The 25,903-nt window shown below is 47.9% G+C and overlaps 1 protein-coding gene across 1 annotated transcript in view; it reads left to right on the forward strand.

The window, feature by feature from the left end:
* The first annotated feature begins 285 nt into the window (after positions 1–285).
* LOC120846874 (cytochrome P450 3A24-like) overlaps positions 286–25,903 on the forward strand; it is a 65,718-nt gene continuing 40,100 nt past the window's right edge. The window contains exons 1-4 of the mRNA XM_040503978.2: positions 286–381; positions 9,993–10,045; positions 10,126–10,222; positions 20,810–20,926. Of these exons, the coding sequence (XP_040359912.2) occupies positions 370–381; positions 9,993–10,045; positions 10,126–10,222; positions 20,810–20,926 (279 nt within the window). The 5' untranslated portion in view covers positions 286–369. The remainder of the gene's footprint in view (positions 382–9,992; positions 10,046–10,125; positions 10,223–20,809; positions 20,927–25,903) is intronic.

Below are 25,903 nucleotides of genomic sequence, written 5' to 3' on the forward strand. Positions count from 1 at the left end.
CCGGGCCCGGGCCATGATCCTTACCGAGACGCTGTTTACGTGCCATGTAACGAGCTTCTAGTCGTGGCATGTAAACAAAATTACGCCCACGTTGCCTTTATTGACGAAATACATAGGAAATGGAATCCCAGCGGGCTTTCGTTAGCTTCTATCTCGAGTTCTGTCGAGAAGGTAACGCGCAGCACCCCCCCCCCCCCCCCCCCCCCCCCTCCTCCCCGGCAAAATGGAAAGTCTGCGCCGCTGCACGTATGAGAAGTTTTCTTTTGCTCCTTCGACTATTTCAGGTATGCAGCCAGGTACAGGAATTACTGGAAAGACCAGAATGTTGTCCACGAAAACTTCTCCCTCATATTTGGAGCCGCAAGACGAATGCTGTTCAAGGTGATCATTTTATGACGGATGTTCTAAAGCTATATAAAAAAAGCTAGAATTGCGAGTAGTCCTATTTTTAACTGACAACAAGGCCTTCTTTTTGACGAAGGAACTTTCGAGCGAAACTAAGACCGATATATAACGTATACGTTATGTACCATCCTGAAGAGCTCCGGGCACTGAATTTTTTAATTTTTTTAAGGTAATAATGATAATTCTGTTAGCGCCCGTAAATCACGGCTTCGTGTGTTGGGCATTTTGTTCGATAAGTTAACGTTAGAGGTTGTTATGATTAAAACGTTGAATTTTGTTTGAAGTACCATTACTTACGTTTTCAGAAAAAGGCAAGCCGTGATAACAATATTGAAAAATCATCATGCACTGTACCGTTCTGCTTAACCATACTTCTGTATACGTATTTAAAATTATTTTATTTAAAAACATAAACGCTAATTTTAAGTTTTATTAATCAAGTTCATATTCTTATTCGTGACATTTTGGCGGAGGTGCGGGGTAACGACACCCACGATGCGTACCAGCTGTGCACTGACCACGATAGCTCCGAAGACGATGACCGTGAACACGACGTCCCCTGAAAACATTCGACGATGAATCCAACTGTGACATTAACGACGACCTCAACTATGGCCTCGAAACGACCCGGACTACGAACTAGACAAAGCCCCTGGCTACGACCTCGACGATAGCATGATGACGACGCCGACGATGAAACGGACAACGACATCATCAACAAACCCCGGCTGTTGAGCGCCCGGCCCCAATTTCCATCGCCGAGGTTGTACGAGACGAGGTTTAGCGAGCGTTCCTGCCAGATGCCACTGTTAGCGTGACTGCAGCCGAAGAGCCGACGCTGAATTACGCCGCGATGGCTCGACGACCGCCGCCATTTGCTGAACATTACTGGTGGCATCACGACGGGAACAACGCAAGCGTACACCCAACGCCACGGCGGACGACATCAGTGAGACCGCCGAGACACACCAAGGAAAACTGACGTATGGAGGGATTGACGCCCCATCTGCTGTCACAAGCCGACCCCATCTACCATCGATGCCCCTACCGGGGACTGCGCGGGTTCCACCCGCACCCAAGATAACACCCTCGTGACAGACCTCCGACGTTCGCCATCCTCACACTCAGGCTGTCACCTTACACCCTTTGGACCCATGGAATACATTCCGAAACTTCAGTTCGATGCACTCGAGTCGAACAGACGGCCCCAAATTTTACGAGGGGCTTGAGAACGGAGCGATATAACTTATGAAATGTACGTATCAAAGACCACTGAGAGAAAACACTGAGGTTCTGCTATAAAGCCAGAAGAGCACCGATTATTTTTTTTTTTGCAGTCAGTAACACGTACATCAGCTATTTTCATAAGCTGTACCACACGGCTATCAAGCCTCACGTGAAAGTTAGTGCCGTTGGATGGACGTCAGTGCGCTGTATGTCCAACTGAAGTTTTGGGGTGTATTGTATGGGACGAAGGGTGTAAGAATACACCTTTTTTTTTTTTCGGAGAGTGCAGCGCCGCCTCTTCGCCCTGAAAATCCCGCTCACTATCGCCAAGACGTTCAGCGTGTCCAGCGCCACGACCCCGCCGAGAAAGTCTGTCTCCCCCTATGTCGCCGGGAGCACTATCTGCGCCTCGTGGAAGTGGCGTTGCCGAAGACGACCGATGTAAAGAGCCTCCAAGAACGCCGGAGCGCTCCCACTCTTTCGACACCAGGTATCACAACGATGCCGCTGCAACGGTGCCCAACATCCGAAACTTTGTTATCGACGGCCACGACGCATTAGCTCTCGTAAACACCGGAGCAGACTGCGCAGCCTTGAGTGGGAGACTCTCTCGCCGCTTTCGAAAAGTGACGACGCCGTGGGATGGGCCGCAGATACGAACCGCTGGAGGATACCTTATCCCGCCTGTCGGAAGGTGCACTGCTCGGGTCGAAATTCACGGCGTGACGTGTCGTGTCCTGTGAAATTCGTCGTTTTACAAGACTGTGCAAGTGACGTCATTTACAGCACGGACTTTCTGTTTAAATACGGCGCTGTCATCGACCTTGGGGAGAACAGGGTGACGCAACGACCTCTTCCGCCTCCAGAGAAACCCTAAACAATGTCAGTCGCCGTTCGAGTGGCTGTCGACCACGTAAACCTGCCGCCGCGATCACATGTACCCGTCTTGACCGATGCAACTACCTGCAGCGCAAGTTGTTCTGGAAGGCAACGTACACTTTCTCTTGGGAACAGGAATAGCCGCCGCAAGAGGAGCATACCGGCACTTAAGGGTGGGCGCACTGCGGTCCACGTCATAAACTTCCGACAAGAAACGCAACACCTCACGAGAGGTGCCACTGTGGGCCACGTCGAGGAACTGGGGAACTCCGTAGAAATTGCCGCAATTACACAAAAGTCATCGCCACCTCAGCAAGACAGTACGTCGCCAGCGTAGCTCGACATTGACCCTAAGCTTCTGGGCCCGAAACGACGGTAGCTGATTAACCTCCTCACCAAATACAGCGACTGCTTTGCGACGTCGTCGAAGGTGCGCCAAACCGCTGTTGCAAAGCATCGTTACTGAGGAAGACGCGCTCCCTGTGCGTCGATCGCCGTACAGAGTCTCCGTAAGAGAAAGAAAGGTAATCCAGGAGGAAGTTCAAGATATGCTGAACGACGGCATAACAGAGCCTTCAAGCAGTTCCAGGGCCTCTCCAGTCGTACTGTTTTAGAAGAAGGACGGAACGCTTAAGCACGGGTCGCCCTGCTCATACATCATACAAAAGACAGTCTGCAAACACGAGTCCTTGATTCGAATATGGGGTGCGCTAGTTTCTCCTTGAACTCCTTGCCATACGGCATTCGAAGCACGGATCTCGCGGTGACTCGCGTTCGAATACGTTCGCAGACTGTCTTTTGTATGATGTATGAGCAGTGTGACCCCCGGCTTTAGTTTCTGCGCGGACTACCGGCAGCTGAATGCGGTGGCGAAGAAAGACGTCTATCCACTACCCGGCATCGACGACACGCCAGACCGGCTGCGCCACTCTGGATACTTTTCATCGATCTAAGTGAAGGGCGGCTACTGGCATTCGAAGTCCATGAACGGGACATAGAGAAGACAGCTTTCGTCACGCCGGATGAGCTGTACGAGTTTAAAGTCATGCCCTTAGACTATGCAGGGGGCCAGTCACTCTCCAACGTGCCATGAACACCGTACTGCCAGTACTGAAGTGGCAGAGCTGTCTCGTCTACCTTGACGACGTCGTAGTGCTTTCAAGCGACTTCGACGAGCACTTGCGACGACTCCGGGCTGTTCTCCCAGCCATACGGACCGCCAGACTCATCCTCAAGCCGTCAAAGTGTCGGTTCGCTTATGACGAACTGAAGTTCCTAGGCCACGTGGTTAGTAACAAAGGCGTTCGCCCAGACGCAGAGAAGACTCGCGCCGTGGCGGCATTTCCAGCGCCGACAGGCAAGAAGGCCTTGCGAAGATTCCTTGGACTATGTACATACTATCGGTGCTTCGTTTCTGGATTTCGCTAGGATTTCAGAACCGTTCACGAACCTTACGAAGGACACCGAGAAGTTCGAATTGGCCGAGGACCAGCAACAGGCATTTAACGAGCTGAAGCGAACACTCCAGATACCTCCTGCTCTTAGATAATTTTATCAAAATGCGGAAACCGAGCTTCACACGGACGTTATTAACGCAGGACTTAGAGCGGTACTGGTTCAAGCGCAAGAAAGGAGCGGTACTGGTTCAAGCGCAAGAAGACACCGAGCGATTCATCGCCTACGTAAGTCCGACAGTGTCCAAGGCGGAGAGAAATTACTCCACGACTGAAAAAGAGTGTCTTGGGGTCGTCTGGTCAATCACAAAGTTTCGTCCGTACTTGTACGGGGGCCAGTTCCACGTAGTCACGGACCACTACTCGCTCTCCTGGCTTGCCAACCTCAAGGACCCTTCAGGATGCCTCGCTCGATAGAGTCACCGACTACAAGAGTTCAGCATAACTGTGATCTACAAGTCAAGCCGCAAGCACAATGACGGCGACTGTCTCTCCAGAGCCCCTGTCGAAAAGACTTCCGGCAGCAGCGACGACGACGACGAGTGCTTCCTAGGCGCAGTGAACACCGACGACATGGCACAACGTCAACGAGGCGATCCTGAGCTGCGCGCCCTAATAGAGCACCTGGAATGGCGCGGGAGTACCGTGCCACGTGTTTTCTCACGAGCCCTGCCGACCTTCGCCATTCGACGGGATGTACTCTACAAAAAGAACTTGGGGACCACAACTCACCGTGTATGCTGGTAATCAAAACCGATCTTCATTTCATTTCATTCATTTATTAGCCATTTTGGTTGGGGTGGCAGGACAGAAGGTGGAAAAATTCACCTGACCAGGGTCTCACACCCCATACAGGTTTCAGTGCAACGCAGCCAAAAAAAAAATATATATATATATATATATAATTAAAATAAAAACAACGCACAGCGCAGTGTGCCAAACCAACAGCTCACACACACACGAAAAAAAAATGCACTGCAGAAAAGAGGAACAGTCCATTGCAAAGGAAACACAATGCAATGCAAAAGGAAAAATACTTGAAAATATACATTTCTACGCAAGATTTTACACGTTTTCAAAAATAAAAGTCTTCATTATTTTCTTTAAACTATTGAGAGATGTTGCTACTTCTGCCATATCCAAAATTTGTCGTACCTATTGAGAAGTTGTGTAATTTGCTGTGCTAAAGTTTCATCTCCATAGTTCGAGAGGAGATCTCGCAAGCATGTCACGACGACGCGACGTCCGGACATCTGTGTTACATTTGTGAAAAGTATTACTGCACCAAGCCCCCCAAAACCGTCCAGCTCTACACACGGTCATGTCTCAAGTTCCAGCGACGCAAGAAAGCACCGTCGAAGCCGGCGGGTCTCCTCCGCCAACTGCGCCGTTCCTGTAGATCGAAATGGATCTACTTGGTTCATTTGCGGAGGGGACCCTGGGAAACCGTTGGATACTCGTAGCCACTGATTATCTAACACGATACGCCGAGACAAAAGCCTTTCCGTCGGGCACTGCTATGGAAGTCGTCAAGTTCTTTGTCGAGTCCGTCGTCCTACGGAATGTTGCTCCTTAAGTCCTCATTACAAAACGGATGTCATCGTTCATGGTGCAGCTGACCAAAAAGATATTTCATCTAAGCCACGCCAAACACCGTCGGACCACGGCATGCCCTCCACAGAGCAGCGGACTGACAGAGCGGCTACACAAGACCATCGCCGACATGATCGCTATGTACGCCGACGTTGAGCACAAGATATGGGGTGAAGTATTGTCGTTCGTCACGTTTGCTACAACGCTGCAGTTCAAGAAATCACCAGAATGACACCATTCCAGAGGGCGCATGGCAGAAAGGTGACAACGATACTCGACGCAATGCTTCCCCGCGACCCAGCAGTCGACGGAACCGACGACGCCCAGTTGATAAACCAAGGAGCAGAGGAGGTACGCCAGCTCGCCCACCTGCGGATCCATTACCGACGCGGAACGGTACAACCTTCGTCGTCGCCTTCGTCCACTTTCAGCCCGGAGACGGAGTGGGGCTGTGGACACCCTTTCGCCGCCGCCCTCTCAGCAAGAAGCTGTTAAACCGCTGGAACATACAAGGTGCTTTGTCGACTCGAGGATCTAAACTACGAGGTCATGCCCGACGGAACAAGAATATCACGCCGCCCACCACGACTTGAAGTCGTCCACGTTGTACGCCTCAAGCCGTACTACGCGCGATAAGACTGAACTGTGATGCCGCGCTACGCTTGGTAGAACTGTACTTTACCAGCTTCCGGATTTCCCATTGTTTCTCTATTTGTTTTGCTTTGGTTTGTTCCCTTGCACGTTGCATAGAGACGATGCTCTTTTTAATTGGGGGAGTAATGCCAGGCGCGTTGCCGAGCGTGCGCGTCCGTGGCCGAATGGCTACCGTGCTTGGCTGCCGCGCGGAGGCTCCAGGTTCGACTCCAGGGAGAGGTAGACTCTTCTTTATTCTGTCAACTTGACATTCTGGTAAGTTCGAGAACCTTGTTGTCTAATCGAGTTCCGAATGTTCTACGCGTCGAACGTTCTACGTCCAATGTTCCAGAGACTCACGCGGGTATAAAAAGTGTTCCGCGTGACGAGCCAAAATCAGTCTTGCCCCAGAACTTGATCCTGCTGTTACCCCGCCATCGACGCCTGCCGACGCTAGCCTTCTTCTCTCTCTTCTTTTTTAGCTTAAGTTCGCCCTATTGAACGTTTAGTTTCTCCAGTTATTCACCGCTGCATCATTTGTCATTCGTGACAATATATTGCTCTTAAAAACATTTTCGATTTTATTGATTGGATGTGAATTCCAAACTGTTCACTTGAATTTATTTTTCGGACGTAAATTTTCTAGATCATAAAACGTAGATATATTTCATTTCATTTCATTTATTGTACCTTAAGGGCCCCTGGGGGGCATTACATAAGGGGGGTAACATAAAACATAATATAACACTTCAAGGGTTGAAATCAAATATAGGAACAAATAGGTTGAAAGAACATCTGTTATTTTACAGTGCAATATCTTCATTATACAATCATATGCTTAGTAAGTTCTGCTAAAAACAAGGCATGATCAGTAATTGTTACAATGGACTCAGGTAGCGCATTCCAATCCCGTATACACAAAAAAAGGGGAGAGTTTTTTAAAATGTTGGTTCTGGCAAAGGGCCTTTCTATCTTCTGGCAATCATCACGGCGTAGGGAGACATGACTGGCTGAAGAGAAGGATTCATGGTCAGTCCAGGGCTTGTAAAACAGGTTATGAAAAAAGGATAATCTATCTACGGTGCGTCTAGTATTAAGGAGAGGTAGTGATAAAGAAGCCTTAAGGGCAGAGATGCTCGTGGGTGAGTAGTCAGCAAGAATGAATCTAGTTGCGCGGTTTTGGATTGATTCTAACATGTCGGATAGGTAAGCCTGATGGGGGTTCCAAATGGTACGAGCGTATTCCATCTTGGATCTAACAAGGGTGCAGTATGACAGCTGTTTGATTTTCGGTGAAGCTTGACTAAGATGGCGTCTTAGAAAACCTAAAGTTTTATTAGCACCGGAAGTTATGTGTTCAATATGAGTTCTCCATGAGAGTTCAGAGCTTAAGTGCACGCCAAGGTATTTAAGAGATGAAACCTTTTCAATGGGCTGGGATGTAAGTTGATAGGTGTAATTTACTGGATTACGGGATTTAAAAAAAGATACACATTTACATTTATTATGATTAATGGACATAAGCCACTCGGCGCACCAGGTTTCAATTAGGGATAGGTATTTTTGTAATGTTAGGCAATCATCTTCACTGGAAATAGCGTGATAAACGACAAGATCGACAGCAAACAGACGAACACACTGCAGCTTCCCAGGCGATAACCGATATCATTTATATAAATAAGGAAGAGCAATGGGCCCAGTACAGTACCCTGTGGTACGCCTGAAATAACTGGTAAGGATTGTGAAGATGTTTCACCTAGACGTACGGATTGGGTTCTAGTCGTAAGAAAAGTTTTTATCCAATTAACTACAGTTACATTAATTTTTAAGTTTTGTAATTTTACTATAAGTCTGTAGTGTGGCACACGGTCGAAAGCTTTCGAAAAGTCTATAAAGAGAGCGTCTGTTTGTTTTCGTGAGTTAAGATTACTGTGGATATCGGTTACCAACTCGAAAAGCTGTGTTGTGCATGATCGATTCCTACAAAATCCATGCTGGTTAGAAAATAATACATTATTGATATCAAGAAACTGCATTATGGCTGTAAAAATAATATGTTCAAGGAGCTTACTACATACACTTGTTAAAGAAATACCTGTAATTGCTCAGATCGTCAAATGACCCAGACTTAAAAATTGGAATGACGTCTGCATGTCTCCAGTCATTGGGAAGCATACCAGTAATAAGTGATTGGTTCAAAATTTTACCCAGGTACAGGGACGAGATGTGCTTAGTAATTTTTAAAATCTTACTGTTTATCCCGTCGCGACCAGGAGCAGAGCTGACTGGAAGTTGCTCTATTAATTTTGATACTCCTTCAGAAGAAATATTTATTCACCCCATTTCGCCAAGTGCGTCCAGAAAAGCTAATTGCGGCATGGGGAACGTTTCGCGAGTGAAGACGCTACTGAAATATTCATTAAATCTGTCACATACTTCACTTTCAGTCGGCTGATTTCCAGTCGGATCTGAGATGATCGGACTTTTCTTTGAAGGAGGATTGATAATTTTCCAGAATCTCCGTGGATTTGAGATAAGAATGTTATACAGGTCGTTTCCAAAAAAAATACGTTTCGCCGTTCTTATTTCACGTTTACAAGTTTTAGCAAATTCACGGAAGCAAGACAACGAGGCGTCATCATTATCTTTTCTTTTTGCCGACTGGAATAGCCTCTCTTTCTTCCTTAGCATTCTCTTCGTATTAAGAGTGAACCATGGCGAACTGGGGTTAGAGATTGCCCGACATACCGGAACGTATTTTCTTTTGTCAGAGCATTTCTAGTCTTAAGTTGATTTTAGAGTATGAAGAGAAACGTTTTTTAGTCGGCTGGAAATATATTTAAAGCACAAAGTACCACAACTGGGCAGAATAAATAGAATTCCATGTTTTCAGATGAATCCGAAAAAATCCGAATAGCCCTCGTGGATAAAATTTCTGTCCATTAGAATTTATCTAAAAAACCTTGAACATGGAGGTCACGACGGCAAAAGACGAAAAAGACCATGTTTTCGATATTTTTTTCTTTAAGAGCGTAGGGTTAGGGGGTATTAAGGAAAGGCCATTTGTGTTTTTCCCTTAAAATCTTCCACCGCCAAAAAAAAAAAAAAAAAAAAAAACGGGTTTACTTCTTAGCTTTTTAAGGTTCGTTCAGTACCTCTGGGTCAAGACAAAAGTCATCGTTTATGTTTCCACTCTGGGCCATGCTATTTGCGCTGCTTATAGGAACGAGGTGTATTGTTTCCAGAGCAGTGGATGCTACGAACCCATATATTTCAATGAAAAGAGAGGGCAGCGTACGCTTCCATGCTTTTCAACGACTACGTCCAGAAGCTTAGTTCTTTCCAAGCATCGACTGTCATTGAGGCAACACTTCATTGGGGGATCGGTCTTGGGATAGCTAATACTGCCAATAGCAAGAATGCTTATGTCAATAGCGGCTCCAGAAATAAGATTCGAGACAGATGAGTTCTCATTAATTTAGATCGGGTCTGTGTCCGAACTTTATTATTTTTTTTCATTTTGTTTATTTAGAATACAGTAAGATTTAACTTAGAAATTCGAAGAATTAAAAATCTAACGAAATAAACTCCGATGAGCCCCCGATTTTCAGCGGAAAATAAATTCCGAAAAACAGCCTCCGAAATTCACTAGAAATAAACTCCGAAAAAACGGAATCCGAATTATAAGTCACGGCCATTGCGGATGAGCATAAGCAATCATGGACGGGTAGTTGGTGCAATACATAATGTTTTCGTTATTTCCACTTGCAAACGGCCATTGCCTTGTGTTTTCTATTTCAGCCATTTCATCTTGTGGACCAAGAGCGGTACACTCAATTCGGGAAACTATTTGGGTGAGTCCCCATACATCTTGAGATGCTCTTTTTAGCTAAGTTATAAACTTTCATTCCTCTTACTTTGGATTTATTTGTAGTGTCTACGAATTCGGGAAACCGGTGCTCTTCGTGTGCGATCCTGAACTGGTGAAGTTCGTTCTCGTCAAAGACTTCTCTTCCTTGCCAAATAGAAGGGTGAGTAAGATATTGGATGTTCGAACTGTAATATGCAGTTGCATACACGAAACAAGAGCTCAGGTAACTGGAGTCGCCATATATACGGAGTAGACGCTTGCAGTCACGGATAAGTAATTATTTAAAGCACTGGAAAGTTTATTCTTTCTTGCCACTTAAATTAAAATTAGAAAACTAGAATTAAAAAAAAAAAAGCGTTTCGAGGAAGGATGTCATTGTAGATGTTTGCTTTTTACATTTTCGGGTAAAGAGCGGGTGTAACAGGAAAACATTTGTTTTAGTTATGACGCCTCGTTGGGATCACGCGGGATTTCCATCCTGAACACGGATGGCGCAGTGTTGCGAATTCAACTGTTACCACGGAACAGTTGACTTTTGCTTCTTTCGCATGAAAAAATTGCGGGACTCATACTCTTGGCTAAGTAGTTGTGCCGGAAATACATTATTCTTGTTATAAAGCTATTTTTATTACTCATTGTACATTACGTATAGTTGTCAATAATTGTGGCCGAAAGGGAAATCTGGGCACATTCCATTTCTACGGGCTAGACAAAAAATCAATGTGAAGTTCTTTTTTCTCTACGTGTAAATAATAATTTTACGAAGTTGCTCTGTTTGTTAATCCTAAAAGAGGAGCAAAGTAACGCATGCCTGAAAAGAACTATTCAGACGCTACCGAGGGATTACAAAAGAAAATATTTCAACGGTGTGACACTAAGCGCACTCTATAGAAAATTATTCGATTCAACCAACTCCAAGGTTGAATCGAATAATCCAAGGTAGTTTTGGCTCCCCATGCCCCACCATGCAGCAAATATTAACGTTGGTGTACCTGCTGAACAGATACTCCGTTATACCTAGAGGACGAGTAAAACTAAAGCTAGAATCGTTGGCAGGTTTTCTTTAATAACGCCTCCGCCTGCGTACGCATAAAGGATGTTTCTGCTCTTCTATATCCTTTAAATTTGCTGCTATGTTGGGTCAAGTGGTGTACTTGTTTCGTGGGGCGGTTTCATTTGAAATCGAACACGCTTGTCGGGGTAAGTCTTTCGATTTGAAAAAATATATATATATATATATATATATATTTCTGGAAAGCACAAAACAACTTTTCGAAATTTGATTAAAAATATTTCGTTTCACACAAAAATGTTGAGTGGAGCAGGGTGAAAATTTGTTTTTTACTCCGCGATTTTTTTACCCAATTCTGTACGCTGGTATGAATACGGAAAGCATAGAAAACTCACAGTAATTTTTTGTGCTCTTGTATATTATTTCGACTATTTTCGAGTTCAAAGGAAAATACTGTTGTATTTTTGTTTATTGAGGTAAAAAAGGACAAACGTCGTGTCTTTGACAATTCGGTGACATCTTCAGAGCCTTGCAACTCATGAGTTATATTTGACGCTTACCAAATACTATGCGGGTGTAGCCCTATACATTGGCTATCGACTGGCATAAGTTTAGTTTATTTTATCTCCACGGAATTGTTTATATAAAATTTGAAATATCGTCGAAAATGAGATTAACCGATATTTTGAACCGATTTATCGAAAAAGGCCATTTTCATTTCTTTCAATTTTGTTTAAATATTGCTGTCGATCATATGAACTTTCAATTGGCTTGATGCTGTTCAGAGCTTGTGTGCTCTGGGCGCGACGCGCCAGCCGGGCAGACGAAGCAGACGAGGGTAGACGAAGCAGACCCACAACGTTTATTATCCTAGCATCAAGCGGCGAAAAGTACCCCGCGTCTCGCGGCGCACGCGCTTATCTAGATCACGATGCGCTCCTGGCGCCATCTCTTGGTCTCCCCTACATCTCCCCCCGGAGCTCGTTACTGCACTCTAGTTACACAGTTCGAAAGAAAGCGATGTTTACAAGTCCAACCGTCTTGGTGGCTTGATGGCACGTCCATAGCGTGATCTTGTAACACCTTGCGGGGAAGATGCACGATCCAGAGAGGATGAAGAGCAGCCCGCAGTGGGCAACTTTCCAGGCTGACCTTCTTCGGGTGGTTGTCCTGGAGGCTCTTCGGCAGCAGGAAGCTCGACAGACTCCCTCGCAGTAACGGTCGGCGAGAAGGGCACCAGGTGCCGGCGGTTTCGCTGTAGGATTCCCTTGGGAGTCTCTACGACGTACGACCGTGGTCGTTGGGCAGGGCTCAGGACACGTGCTTGACAGCTGGCATCCGTGACCCAGACGCTGTCACCTGGCTTGAGAGGATTAAGAGAGCGAGCGTTGTGCCGGCGATTGAAGTCTCTCGCCTGCCGGACCTTATTCCTGGAGTCTTGAGCCCGGAACCTCTCGTGGCTTGGCTGAACTGGTGCGAGTCGCTGCGGCAGAGCAGGAAGACGCGTCTTTAACCGCCGACCCATCAGCAACATGGCAGGAGAGACTCCCGCGACGCCCGGAGTGTCCCGGTAGGTGAGAAGCGCTAGGTATGGGTCTTCGGACTTGTACAAAAAATCCTTCACTGTGCGCATCATGCGCTCTACTGCGCCATTACTCTGCGGGTACCGAGGGCTACTGGTCTCATGCTCGAAACCGTATGACAGAGCAAAGTTTGCGAATTCCTGTGAAGCAAACTGCGGACCATTGTCTGTCCGTACAACGTCCGGTATCCCATGTCGGGAAAAGTAGCTCTTGATAGCCGCGATAACGGCTGAGGCTGACGTAGAGCTCAAGGAGACGACTTCCGGAAACCGAGAGTAACAGTCCACCATGAGAACATAATCACGGCCTTTCAGCTGAAACAAGTCAATGGCTAGGCGTTGCCATGGCCGATATGGTGTAGGCGTTGACATCAAGGGCTCCGAGTGTACAACCCTTGTTTTCGCACACTTGTCACAGCTGGTGACCAAATGTTCGATGTGGCTGTTGCAGTTAGGCCACCAGACGCTTTCTCTGGCTCTCTCCTTACAGCGGCGAAGTCCTTGATGGCCGTCGTGCAGAAGGGCCAGGACGTTGCTACGCAGAGCAGCAGGAATAACGAGGCGGCAGTCCAGCAGAAGAAGGTCCTCCGAGACTGTCAACCTTCCTCTCTCTTTCCAATACGGCACCAAGTTGGGAGGCAGCTTCCTCTTGTCTGGCCATCCCTCTTGGCAGTAGCGGACGACGAGAGAACATTCTCCATCTTCAGCTTGTCGACGACGAACCTCTTCCAGCCTGTTAGCGAGGGGAGGTGGAAGACCTTTAAATATCTCGCTAGCGATAATTTCGACAGAGAATACTGTAGAAGAAGACCGGACATCGCAAGGGGCACGTGACAGCGTGTCCGCCGTGGCAAGAAGTCTACCTGGTACGTGCCGAACGTCGAATTGGTAGCGCATCAGCTTTATGCGCATTCGCTGAATTCGCGGTGGCAGCAACTCCAGCTCCTTTTTTCCCAGCAGGGCGACGAGAGGCAGGTGATCCGATTCCACGGTAAAACTAAGCCCACGCAGATACTGGTCGAACCGAAGAACAGCCCAGGTCACGGCGAGAGCTTCCTTTTCTGTCTGACTGTAGCGTGCTTCAGTCGGAGTCGAGGACCTTGAAGCGAAGGCCACAGCACGACGAGCTCCGGACGGCTGATCTTGCAGCAGTACCGCTCCCAGGCCAAATGAGCTTGCGTCTGCGGACAGTATCGTAGGATAGCGTGGATGGTACTTTGCCATGCAGGTTTCCGAGCTCAGCATAGCCTTCAACCGCTTGAACGCGTCATCTTGGCTTGCGCCCCAGGACCATGCGCTTGACTTGTTGAGAAGTGAACGGATGGGGGCAGTTACGTCCGAAAGGTGCGGCAGGAAGCGTCCAATGTGGTTCACCATCCCTAGTAGACGGCGAACACCTGCAACGTCCGTTGGCGGAGGAAGCTCCCGAATGGCACGAAGCTTGTCGGGATCCGGCGAGATACCATCTCCATCGACGACGACTCCGAGGCACTTGACCGAGGGAACCCGGAATTCACACTTCTGGTCGTTGAGCTTGACCCCGGCTTGCTCAAGTCGTCGGAGTACCTCAGCAAGGCGTTGATCGTGCTGTTCGAGGTCTCTACCGTAAACAAGGACATCGTCGATCATATTCACGACGCCAGGCAACCCCTCCAGGACCCGTGACATTTGACGTTGAAAATATTCGGGTGCAGACGCCAGACCAAATGGCAGACGACGGTAGCAGTAGCGACCAAACGGCGTGATGAACGTCGTTAATTCTTCGCTTGCGTCGCTGAGCTTGATTTGGTGGAAACTGGAGGTCGCGTCGAGTTTTGAAAACACTTTGGCGTCGCCTAGCTGCCCCAGGATCTGGTCAACCGTCGGCAGGACGTATCGCTCCCGCTCGATGACTTGGTTTAACTTGGTCAGGTCGATGCACAGCCTGTACCCACCCGACGACTTGGGGACGACGACAAGTCCGGAGCACCATGCTGTCGGCTTGTCAACCCTTCTGATGACACCTTGAGCTTCCATGGCATCAAGTTCTCTCTTGACGACGTCAAAGAGCGGCAGCGGTATTCGTCTTGGAACGCTCAACGAGTATGGCTGAGCCCCTGACTTCAGACGAATGGTGTACTTTTCTTGGAGTTCGCCCAGTCCTTTAAAGATATGGGCGTCAGAAGATGAAACACAGCTGACACGAGCGTCGGAAGACGGGACACGTCCATCCGTTTTCCCGGACTGGGCGGAGGTGGTGTTCACAAACTTGACCACGCCGAGAGCTTCTATCGCAGGTAACCCTAGAAGCGGTGTAGTTTGAGCCCGCATGACGTAAAGCTGTTGGACGGTGCACTTGTTCTTCCACGCCAGAGTAGCTTGGAAAGTGCCCAAAACAGGCGGTGGCTGGTTCCCCGGGCCGATAAGCTCTCCTTCCACTGCGTCGAGCTTGCGAGGAACGCCTGGAAGCGACGGCGGAACGACGGTGACGTCTGCTCCCGAGTCCACCTTGAACCTTGTCACGTGGCCGTTGACGCTTACTTCGACGTATCTTGCCCGTTGCGTACGAACAGAGCAGAGTTCGACGGAGCCCAACTTCTCCTTGCGCTTCTTCGCGCGACAAATTTCTGCAAAATGACCTTGCTTTTTACAGAAATTGCAAGTTGCCTTCCGTGCTGGACAATCCTTGCGGTCATGCGCAGAACGCCCACAATTTCCACAAACTGCGTTGTCCAAACGCTGCTGCCGGTTACATGCGCGCGACGACGGATCGGATGACGCAGTCTTTTTCTTCGTCGCATTGACGTTCAAGGCCGCTGGAGCTTGCGCCGAACGAGAAGCGCGCTCCCTCTCAGCATCTTCGTGCTGGCGGGCTTGTAAAAGTGCTTCGTCTGCGGTGAGTCGTGTGGAACGGCACAGCTGGTCCGATAGCTTCTCGTCCAATAAGCCGACTACGAACTTGTCACGCACTAGGCGGTCTTCTATCTCGGGGCTGTTGTAGTTGCAGCGTCTGATTAGGGTTCGAAGCTCCGTGAAAAACGCGTCGACTGTTTCCCCAGGCTGCTGAGTCCTGCGGTGAAATCTTCGGCTTTCGTAAATTTCGTTCGCCGGATGAACGAAGTGTTGAGTCAGCCTCTCCTTGACGGCGGCAAACGGTTGCGTCTCCGGGGTTGGCACGCCAAGCGAAGCTAGTACGGTACGAGCTTGCGGACCCATGCAATAAAGCAACGTTCTTACTTGCGTTTCGTCGCTTGCAGAACGTAGACCGGTGGCGAAGGCGTAGTCCTCGTAGGTTTGAATCCACGTTGTCCATTCGCCTGGGCTCGTGAAGACGAACGGCGACGGCGGTTGAAGCCCCGTGGCCCCGAGGTGGACGCTCTTTTCTTCGTCCGGCATGGCGGTAGCGCTGACTACGAGCAGGTGTATCCCACTTCTGACACCATGTTCAGAGCTTGTGTGCTCTGGGCGCGACGCGCCAGCCGGGCAGACGAAGCAGACGAGGGTAGACGAAGCAGACCCAAAACGTTTATTATCCTAGCATCAAGCGGCGAAAAGTACCCCGCGTCTCGCGGCGCACGCGCTTATCTAGATCACGATGCGCTCCTGGCGCCATCTCTTGGTCTCCCCTACAGATGCGATTTCGTTCTTTTTTTGTTGTATCTTCCCTAGAAGGAATCGAAATTGCTTCCACTTTCTCGGAACTGCCAAACGCAGTTTCCGCAGGGCAGCTTCGCTGCAAAGACTATACTTCTTATTTTTGTATTAAAAAGCAGCGGGTAAATTTATTTTTATTAAGAACACTCGTGCTTGGCTACATATAGCATTCTCTTGATTTTGTAATGATGGCAACTGACATTCCTTAGTCCGATCGTTAGCGGTACAGCGGATGTTCCATTATCCGATGTCTAAAGCCAGGGCACAAAGAACGGAGAAAACGGAACGAGCTCTTCATGTAGCCAGACCGGGGTCATATGTCTGTTTGTGTTATACGCAGGTTGTAAGGCTTGAAGCACCTCGCCACAACACACGATTTTCGTTCGCAGGACGGCTCCCTGATACGGACGTCAAAGGACTTCGTTGGAAAGAAAAATGAAAACAGTGACAGAAAGCGTTGTGCTTTTCGACTTACTGGAGAAAGAAATCGATATATTCAGGAAGCACAAGAAATAAGAATGGCCCTCAGTGGCTGCTCTCAAAGGATTACGTTACGCTTCTCACCTATGTGGTGCACAGTTCGCGAGCCAGGCCTGGAACCTAAGGTGAAATTAGCAGGAGGTGTACAGTCTCCGGCAATATGAAAGACAGATTCGCCGATGCTGTTTATGCAGCGGTGCCAAGCCCGCCTTGGCCGGACGCGCTTCATTTTGAAGGAGAAAATAGTACAAAGCTTTATTTATTCCCAAACCAAAGCAACGTGTGCCTAGCCAAAGCAGATCTACCGTGGCCACCTAAAATAAAATCGTCAAATGGCTTTTCCATTTTCCCGAAAGCTGTAGAATCTTTGCATTAAGCTCGGTGCGACAAAGTGGAGAACCTAAAAGTCTGCAGAGACATTAAGTGACTGCTTTTGCTGCCTTCTGTTAGTGTGGGGATCGTTGCTTCTTGGCATCAGAGATATCGATCAGTCTTGAACAAAACCCCACACTTATATTTTTATCTGCACACATTCGTTGAAACAGAAGGGCCACCGTCTCGGGTTCACCGCTCGCGCTCGCTTTGGCTCCAGCTTTCGTTCTGTCCGTCTCGACTTACCACGCTGTTGAACTTCTTGGCTGCATCCGAGCGTTGTGGTACAAAGTTCAGCTCGGCCCCCGCGCTCGATCTTCTCCGCAGGAGCAAGCCAATGCCGTTGTCAAAAAGTTCCAATATTGCGTTGCTCGTGAACTAGACTAATTAAAGCGCAGCAACATATTGGCTGTCAAGTGCATTCTAAATATATTAGCGCTAATTAGTAAAAGTGACTATTTATCGCCAATTGGTGTTTGTGTTCTGTGAAAAAATGTCTTCGCTTCATGTAAACTCAGTCCGTTTTCCCCACTCTCCTTCTGTAAACTTTTTTTTTCCTTCTTAAAGAGGGCCACGTGATTTTACATATTTTGATATACACACTGAGAATAACGAACAGGCAATCACATGGTTATTTGATCGCTCGCGACAAGACACATTATGGATTGGCGTCCCGTGCTGGATGCTTCCTGGGTGTAACGGACATAGCGCCAAGGGCCGGGCGTGCTGTACGTGCCTTACAAGCTGTGTATAGCACAAACAGATTAATGACCCCAGTCTGGCTACATAAAGAGCTCCGTTCCGTTTTCTCCGCCCTTTGTGCCCTGGCTTTAAACATCGGATAATGGAACATCCGCTGCACCACTAACGATCGAACAAAGGAATGTCAGTTGCCACCATTACCAAATTAAGAAAACACAATATGTAGCCAAGCACGAGTATTCTCAATCAAAATAAATTTACCCGCTGCCTTTTAACACAAAAATAAGCAGTATATTCTTTGCAGTGAAGCCGACCTGCGGAAACTGCGTTTGGCCGTTCCGAGAAAGTGGGAGCGATTGAGCTTACTCCTAAAGAAGGCACAAAAAAAAAAAAAAAAAAAAAAAGGGGGAAATCGCAGCAAGCCAATTGGTGACCGGCGTTTGAGCCGGAAGTTTCGTCATCTGAAGCGAGGCACCACGTGACTTCACGGTTCCGGTTCGTCCGGTGCCGGTCGTGGCTCGTCCAGCTGCATCAAGAGCCCTTCTAGGCGTGGTAGCCGTGCTGTTTTCGCGGTGAAAATGGTTCGCAGTTCCGCAATACGTTGTTCTAACGCAAGCCATAGAGGGCATACGATGTTCCAATTCCCGTGAAACAAAGCATGGAAGCAACGATGGGTCGTCGCTGTTAAGCGAGTGACGGAGCGAAGTGACCTGTGACAGACAAACGTCGGTGACCGTTTATGCGTGGCCAATATTGTTACAGGCCAGTAGAACGTGTTCTGTCTTCAGGTAGGGGCCGCGGGAAATAACGATCTCTAACAGTCTTTTGGCACCCACCAAAAAGGTCTCGATTAAGCCGCGAAGGGGTGAGCACTGCTTGTTGTACAAGACATCCGCGAGAACGCGCGATGCGATCTCGCAGGCAATCAGTTCATGGCATGACGTTTCGTCGACATACAGTGCCATCGCCAGGCCGTTTAATTCTTATATCGACAACTCGGATTAACTTTTTCTGTAATCAGCCGCCGCAGACTGTTCCCGCGAAGCGGCGGTGAATGGGTGACTTACTATAATATAAATAAACAAAAGAACAGGTCAGCTTGCTGTAATATAAAGCAGTAAAAGCAAATGGCGGCACCTTCATATTGACCGATAATAAAGCGCGGTAGTACGACCCTGCGTAGCTCATATCACAATCGGTGCTCGTTCATGCATGCTTTCTTACTCGACATCATTAAAAAAAAAAAAAAAATAAAACGTGAGAGGGGGTGGGGGATATGGTAGTTTACGGGGGACAACCTAGTCGAAGTACCAAAAACGCGTGAGTGTTAAAAAGCAGGGGAGGAAGTGGCCGAGTGGGCTAACGCGTCTCAGCTCGGAGCGTGGAGCGAAAGCTTGCGCTGGGAACCTCCTGGGCTCGGTTGCCAACCGCCCTCGCCCGTTTCGATCTGGATGAGTTTCGTACCGGCACGGGTCCGTGTGATCACTACTGCGTGATGCATGTTAAAAACCCCAGGTTAGTGGTTGTACTGCACTGGCTAAATTTCTCATCTACTGCTAAGAGACCGATTACCCGTTGAGGCGCATCTCCATCATGGCTGTATAAACATACAGAGCAAACCAATTTTTAGTGTTAAAAAGCAAGGATTGTCACGTAGTCAGATGTCATCGAAACTAACTTGTGTACGGAAGTGGCGTTTCAATCGCGCGAGAAATCATATTACCTGAGTTTGAAACGCCGTCTGACCGACTTCTTTCCCTGTCTTCAACTTTTGATTGCTTCAAGATTTTCTTACCCAGTCTCAGGTGTTCTAACAAAATGAGAAAAGTACGCCAGACCTCCGATCGGGCATTTCAGCTGGCCGCGTCCTACGGCTTACATTCGCACTTATTTCAGTCGTGATGTGATCTAACGTAACCACCAAAAATAAACAGTACCCAGATAAAAAAACGCTGGCTCAAAAGGAAAACGAAACATCTAACCTGAGTTTTCATGCGAAGGCCCGGAAAGCGCGGTGCGAGTGCAGCTTGCCGCCGGCCGCACTCGCTCTGCGCTTTCGTGGCCGTTCTCGATGCTTCTGCGTACCGACTACTACTTAACATATCCGTAGAAGTAATTTGAGACGTTCAGAACTGCGTAAGTCACCCAGCAGCAGAGGAAGGTGGCCCGGATTGATCGGGTTTCAACACCCGCACACGCTTCCATAGCCGTCCTGGGGCTGCGTCGGCTGCTAGCTACGAAACGGAAGTGAAGAATACCCAGAGTGCTTTGCGGCTGCTGCCAAACGCCGGTCACCTATTGAAGGTTCCTATGATCGGCAGCAAAAATGAAAAAAAAAAAAAAAAAAATTGAACGAAATAGAAAATGGCCTTTTTCGATAAAATGGGTTCAAAATATCGGTTAATCTCATTTTCGACGATATTTCAAAATTTATATAAACAATTAAGTGAAGATAAGATAAAATAAACTTATGCCCGCCGATAGCCCATGTGTAGGACTACACACGCATAGTATTTGGTAAGCGACAAATATAATAACTCATGAGTTACAAGGCTCTGAGGATGCCACTGGATTTTCAAAGAGACGATGTTTGGCATTTTTTACCTCAATAAACAAAAATGCAAAAGTACTTTTTTTTTTAACTAAAAAATAGACGAAATAACTTGCACGCGCACAAAAAATACCTGTGAGTTTTGTATGCTTTCCGTTTTCATACCAGCGCATAGAACTGGGTAGAACAATCCCGGAGTAAAAAACAGATTTTCACCCTGCTTCACTTAATATTTTTTGCGTGAAGCAAAATATGTTTTAAAACAATTTCTGGAAAACGGTTTTGTTCTTTGCAGAAAAAGGGCAACCACATATGTTAAAAAAAAAAAAAAATCTTAAGACCCACCCCGACAAGCGTGTTCAGTTTCAAATGAAACTACTCTGTTGTGTGTGTGTGTGTTTTGTTTTATGTGCAGGAGATGAAATTTGCCGATCCACTTATGGACAACATGATGGGATTTCTACCTGTTGAGAAATGGAGGAAGATCCGACCCGCAGCAAGTCCAGCGTTTTCTACTGGAAAGCTGCGCAAGGTTTGTTCATTTACACTTTGGATTATGTACGAACCTAAAGTTTGCCCTAAAAGGAGCCGACAAACTCGGCGCTTATAGCAGTGAGGCAAGTGCTGCGCAACTTGCGCCAAATCAACCTTTTCCGAGAAGCGTTCTGCGCACGCCCGAACGCCCGATGCCAAGCGGCGGAAGGCGGCACGAAAAATCGAGGAAATTCGGAAGGAGGCTGGGGATCAGCGAGTCGAACACTTAATTGCAGCATATATATAATTGCCTCACAGAAAAAAAGAAAGTGGACGGAACGAAAAGCAGGATGTTTGGGTGGACGCCACGGATGCTCCTCTTCGAAGTCGCGTTGGGCACTCGCCGCAGCTCAGAGATCGAAGAAACTGGTAGCGTAGCTCCCATTATCGATTAGTAGCGCAGGTAGGCCACTTCCTCGATTTTTAGTTCGTGCAGCCACCGCCTGGTGCCGTCGGTATGTGGAAAAGGTCCATTGCGACATGAACGAAGGCCTGTTACTGTCACAGGTTTGCTGATATTCTCTGCTTAAACACAAAGGACTGCCGACCCGGCGATAGGTCCACGCCTCGGTGGAGTCTTGCCAGTGAAGGGGAGACCACAGTTTTGCAACCAAACGAATTTAATACTACAAACAAAATAAAACAAAACAAAAGACAAAAAAAAAAGGTTAACAAGTGCCGAGCTGCGAAAACAATAGGACTCGAACGCACTTCACCCGGCCGGTGCACTGGTGGCGAAGATGAAATCACTCAACACACAACGAATTAGGCAAAACCCAAAGTCTACCGCTCACTGCAATGCATTAACCATCTCTTACGCGGGAGCTTCCCCGAACATGGAAAGATAACAACTTCGCAGCTTAAATGTTATCAGTTAATACAATCGGACACCCGTGAGAATAAAAACCAACTACAGAAATACGGGTACCTTAATTACTATAAAGAAAAATGCGAGTGGAGGGGAAATCTCGTCTCACAGTGTCCGGAAGGGACGGTCTTGCGAGGCGCTGTCCGAAAGGGGAAGGAATGGTCCCGGCGGTACCACGGTGGGTTGGGCTGCTTGAAGCGGCCACACAATCAAACACACACACTTCGTCGTCCGAGTCTTCCCCAGTCCGGACCTGGCCCGCTACCGTTGAGCTCCACGGACTCGACGCTTCGATTCCCCGCCTGTTGCTTCCGAGTTTCCCGCTCAGACTGCTCGCCTTTGCCCCAAAGAGTCCCCCTGGACGGGCCCCCGCACTCCAGCACGCAGGCGTGGGAAACGAAACAAAAAGAAACCCATGGGACGCTGGCCCGCTCGCCCCTTCATCCTCCCCCAAAGGCAGCATCGCTTCGTTTTCGTGGGAGCTGGGTCCAAGCCCCCACACCCCGCGAATTTCTTGGAAGGACGCGTCTAGTCTAGCCCGGGAGAATGGATAACGTAACACAGTCGGATTTTGTGTCACGAATAACGTAACATAGCCGGATTTTGTGACAGTTACATCTCGCACCAAAATGCATTTTTGCTAGGAATTGCGCCACCCATGCGCCGAGATGGGCTTAAAGCGCGAACAAAAATATTTTATTATCGGTCCATCCCAGTGTGAGAAGTAGAAGAAAAGTTGCGCAAATATGAATTTCACTGCGTCCCTACTCACTGAATACTTAGTTTCGTCTTAGGTCAGAGCACATTCGAAGGTTCGAACACATACAACCCCAAATGCACGTAGTAACAGCGCTAGTCAGGTGACAAAGGCGGCACTTGATTCGTTTAAGAACGGGTACAAGGAGATGACCAATGCCATCATGTCGCGTTTTTGATTCTGCCAATCAACCGGTCAGAGCCGTTGACACTGGGCACCAACCGCTCTGGCCGGTGAATGCGCTGGCTGCTTGACCGCTCACATCGTCTCAATTTCCAGACCATGTCGTCGATGTCGGGAACTAAGGGTCCCGAGAAAACTTGGTAAAATAGTTGGATTGCCGATACTGCGATAAGACAGGGTCTCGCACTCCTGATAACTCGATTATCGTGTGTACCACGTGACTTTGTTCCGTAGCTGCAGAGTAGCGTGGCACCGCTCGCTCCAAGCTTCGCCGCCTCTGACCAGCGTGCGGAGCGTCGAGCTTCACCGCTTTGCCCCGGAGCGCTAGGAGCAGCTGCTGATCCGGCGGAGCGTTTGGGTAGCGCGAGAGGCACGCAAATTATGCTCGGGATTCTGACGGGTCGACCTTCTTGGTCTTCACTCTAAATTAATCTCTAACTAACAAGACAATTGAGCGGGGAAAGAGGGAAGAAAACAGCGGTCTCTATTTGAGTGAATACGGCAGTCACAGGAGTTCCCGTGCAGCTGTCGATCGAAACAGTAGCGAACTTCGATGGAAATCTGGTTCCTACGCCGCTAAAGAGCATTGTCACCCTGAAAGCGCAAGTGGAGACTCGTAGAATGTTTTGGGTGGCTGTTTCTTCAGTTTATGATATTAGGGTCTCGACTTTGGTAGATTCATGAAACCTCCGGGTCGCATTTTTATTGCTAGACGCGTTTTGCCTATATGCTGGTTCTTTCTGGCATTTTACAGAACTTACGTTTACGGGCTAAACAGACTCCCGAATGTAAGATGAGGAAAGGAGGAAGGATGTATCCTAACAACGTGTTGCGCTATGATTTCCTTTCCAACCATTTTTTTCCCAGTGTAAATGAAACCTACCCTGACTAGAGCGTTACTTAAGAAGGCTGTTTCTCTTACGCCCAGTCTATTCTTATCACGAATGGCAAGAAGTGATATGCTCGAGTATGAGCTCAAATATTTGTCGAAGCATTTGTTTAGTTGTGGATTTTATCTCGCGAAATTTCGAGGCGTGGCTTTGGCTTTTTGGAAATGAAGAAACATGTACTTTTCCAGGGCTGTTTGATGTCAAGTTGGATTACACGAAATTGATATTTAACCTGTTCGGCCACGACCGTCGTGTTATTCTGCGGTTGCTACACGCTACGTTACCTCCGGGTAAACGCAATAAGGCCGCTGATAGTCGAGTCCGTCCTTATACACTGTGAGGTTAGCGCATCAAGTGAGAAACATTGAAACAAATGCATACATCGAAATCTGTCACAGGCACGTCATGAACCCCTATCAGTAGCTTTTAAAGATTCTGGGTATACACCTAAAAACGCAGTAAGCGTGTGGGCCCGTGGAACGACGCGTTTATCGACATAAGATGCCAACACGCTTTTCCCAAGTCCGAAGTATCGGCGCTGCCTCGATGTGGCAGGACCACCAGTCCTGCCACATCGAGGAAGGGGAAGAGCCTCAAATGGAGCTCCGTGGAGCAAGGCACTCCCCTGCCGAGAGCCCTCGGCCGTTGTTTTGGATCGGCTTGTGTTGCCTGCGGGAAATGGACGCGCCTATGATTGAGCGACGGTAGTAGCTTCGCTCCCCGGAAAAGCAGACGCTTCCAAGTAGGAATGGTCCCGAAGGGTGGCAGCTCACCCGAGAAGGGAGATCCGGTTAGCGCAATCGACACAGAGGCAGCCACGCCCTGCTTGAGCGAGGCTTAGATAGGGATGCGGGGAACGAATGTAGGACAAAATGAACCCGGACACGATGGCCCGCGCAAAATGACCCATAACAAGATAATCCCTAGTGCAATTCTGGACAGAATAGTCCCGAGTGAATTTCAGACACTCTTTAATATTTTGTGAAGTGCTATTCTGTAGTTCTACTAAACAGACGTTTAATGTTCTTATAATACAGTTCTTGTAGGGGCCTATGGCGGAGGGGTTTGCATCTTCGTGGTTCCAAGGCTGTCCGATACCTAATAAATCAGAGAGGTTCTGGGGTCCTTCGCGAGGCGGTGGCGAACGCTTCAACATCCAGTTCAGATCAACGCGCATTTCATGATGAAATCGAGTGCGTCCGCTGGTAATGCTGCCCTTACACTGCCGGTCGGAATGCCGCACTGCATCTGCGGCGATGCCAGTGAGCTCGAACGTTCACTCTCATTACGAAAACACGGAAGAAACCGGACAAAGTCGGGGAAGCACACACCAGACAGGCGCCTCTCCCACGTGCGCTTCTTCGACTTTATACCGTCTATTTCGCGCTTTTCTTTTTTCTTTTTTTTCATTATGTCGATTAACCAACTAGAACAAACAATATACTATTCCGCTGCTTAATACAACTCTTCCGGAGCTCCCGCTGTCAGCTTTAATTCGATGCGGTATAGTTACTTTTTGTGAACTTAATGTTTTACTTTAAAAGCTATCCGGTCTTCAGTCAAACATTTCTGGAAGTTGCCTTGTGACACTTTTGAAGTCAAGAAGAAAAAACCGATTTCGCTTGCGTGTCCTAATTGTTGTGTAAAAAAAAAGAAAGACAAGTTTTGGCATTTTTGGCACTTCTCCACTCGCTCCCAGTCTTCAGGGTCACATTTGGTCCCCCTCCTAGTGACGTCATTCATAGTGCCGTGTAGGTTCCCACGTGCTCTCTCGGAGGACGCTTCCTCTCTCTCTCTCTGCTGGCATCAGCGGGCGTTGCGCTGCAGCTTAGAGCGGAGCGAGGTCACCTAAGCTTCTCGCCGCAGTTCCTTTGGCTGCCACTCGCGGCTTTAGGTGGGGGAAAAAGCTCGACTTTGGCTTTGCGATTATGCAGCGGAATCGCGACATTTTTTAATGAAGGATATGTCTTCTCTATCCTCCGGGGATACGATAAACAACGTAAAAATAAAGAGAGGCCGATTCTTTTAATCCTAAAATCGTTGCAATTAATCCTAAAATCGTTAATAAAGTTCCGTGTTTAAAAAAAAACTATAAGACGTGATGAGTGAAAGGCATTCATCACGCACATTTTTCACCAGTTTTATTTGTGTAGTTCAATGAAAGGAAAATATTGCACTGGTCGGTTTGAATTATCAGCATCAAGTTCCAATTCAAACTTAAAACTAACTACTGTACTTAAAGGGGCGGTGCAACGATTTTTGTATTTTGCGAAAATA

The sequence above is a fragment of the Ixodes scapularis genome, unplaced genomic scaffold (genome assembly GCF_016920785.2).
Source record: "Ixodes scapularis isolate PalLabHiFi unplaced genomic scaffold, ASM1692078v2 PGA_scaffold0__279_contigs__length_252992795, whole genome shotgun sequence".
NCBI classification, from domain to species: domain Eukaryota; kingdom Metazoa; phylum Arthropoda; class Arachnida; order Ixodida; family Ixodidae; genus Ixodes; species Ixodes scapularis.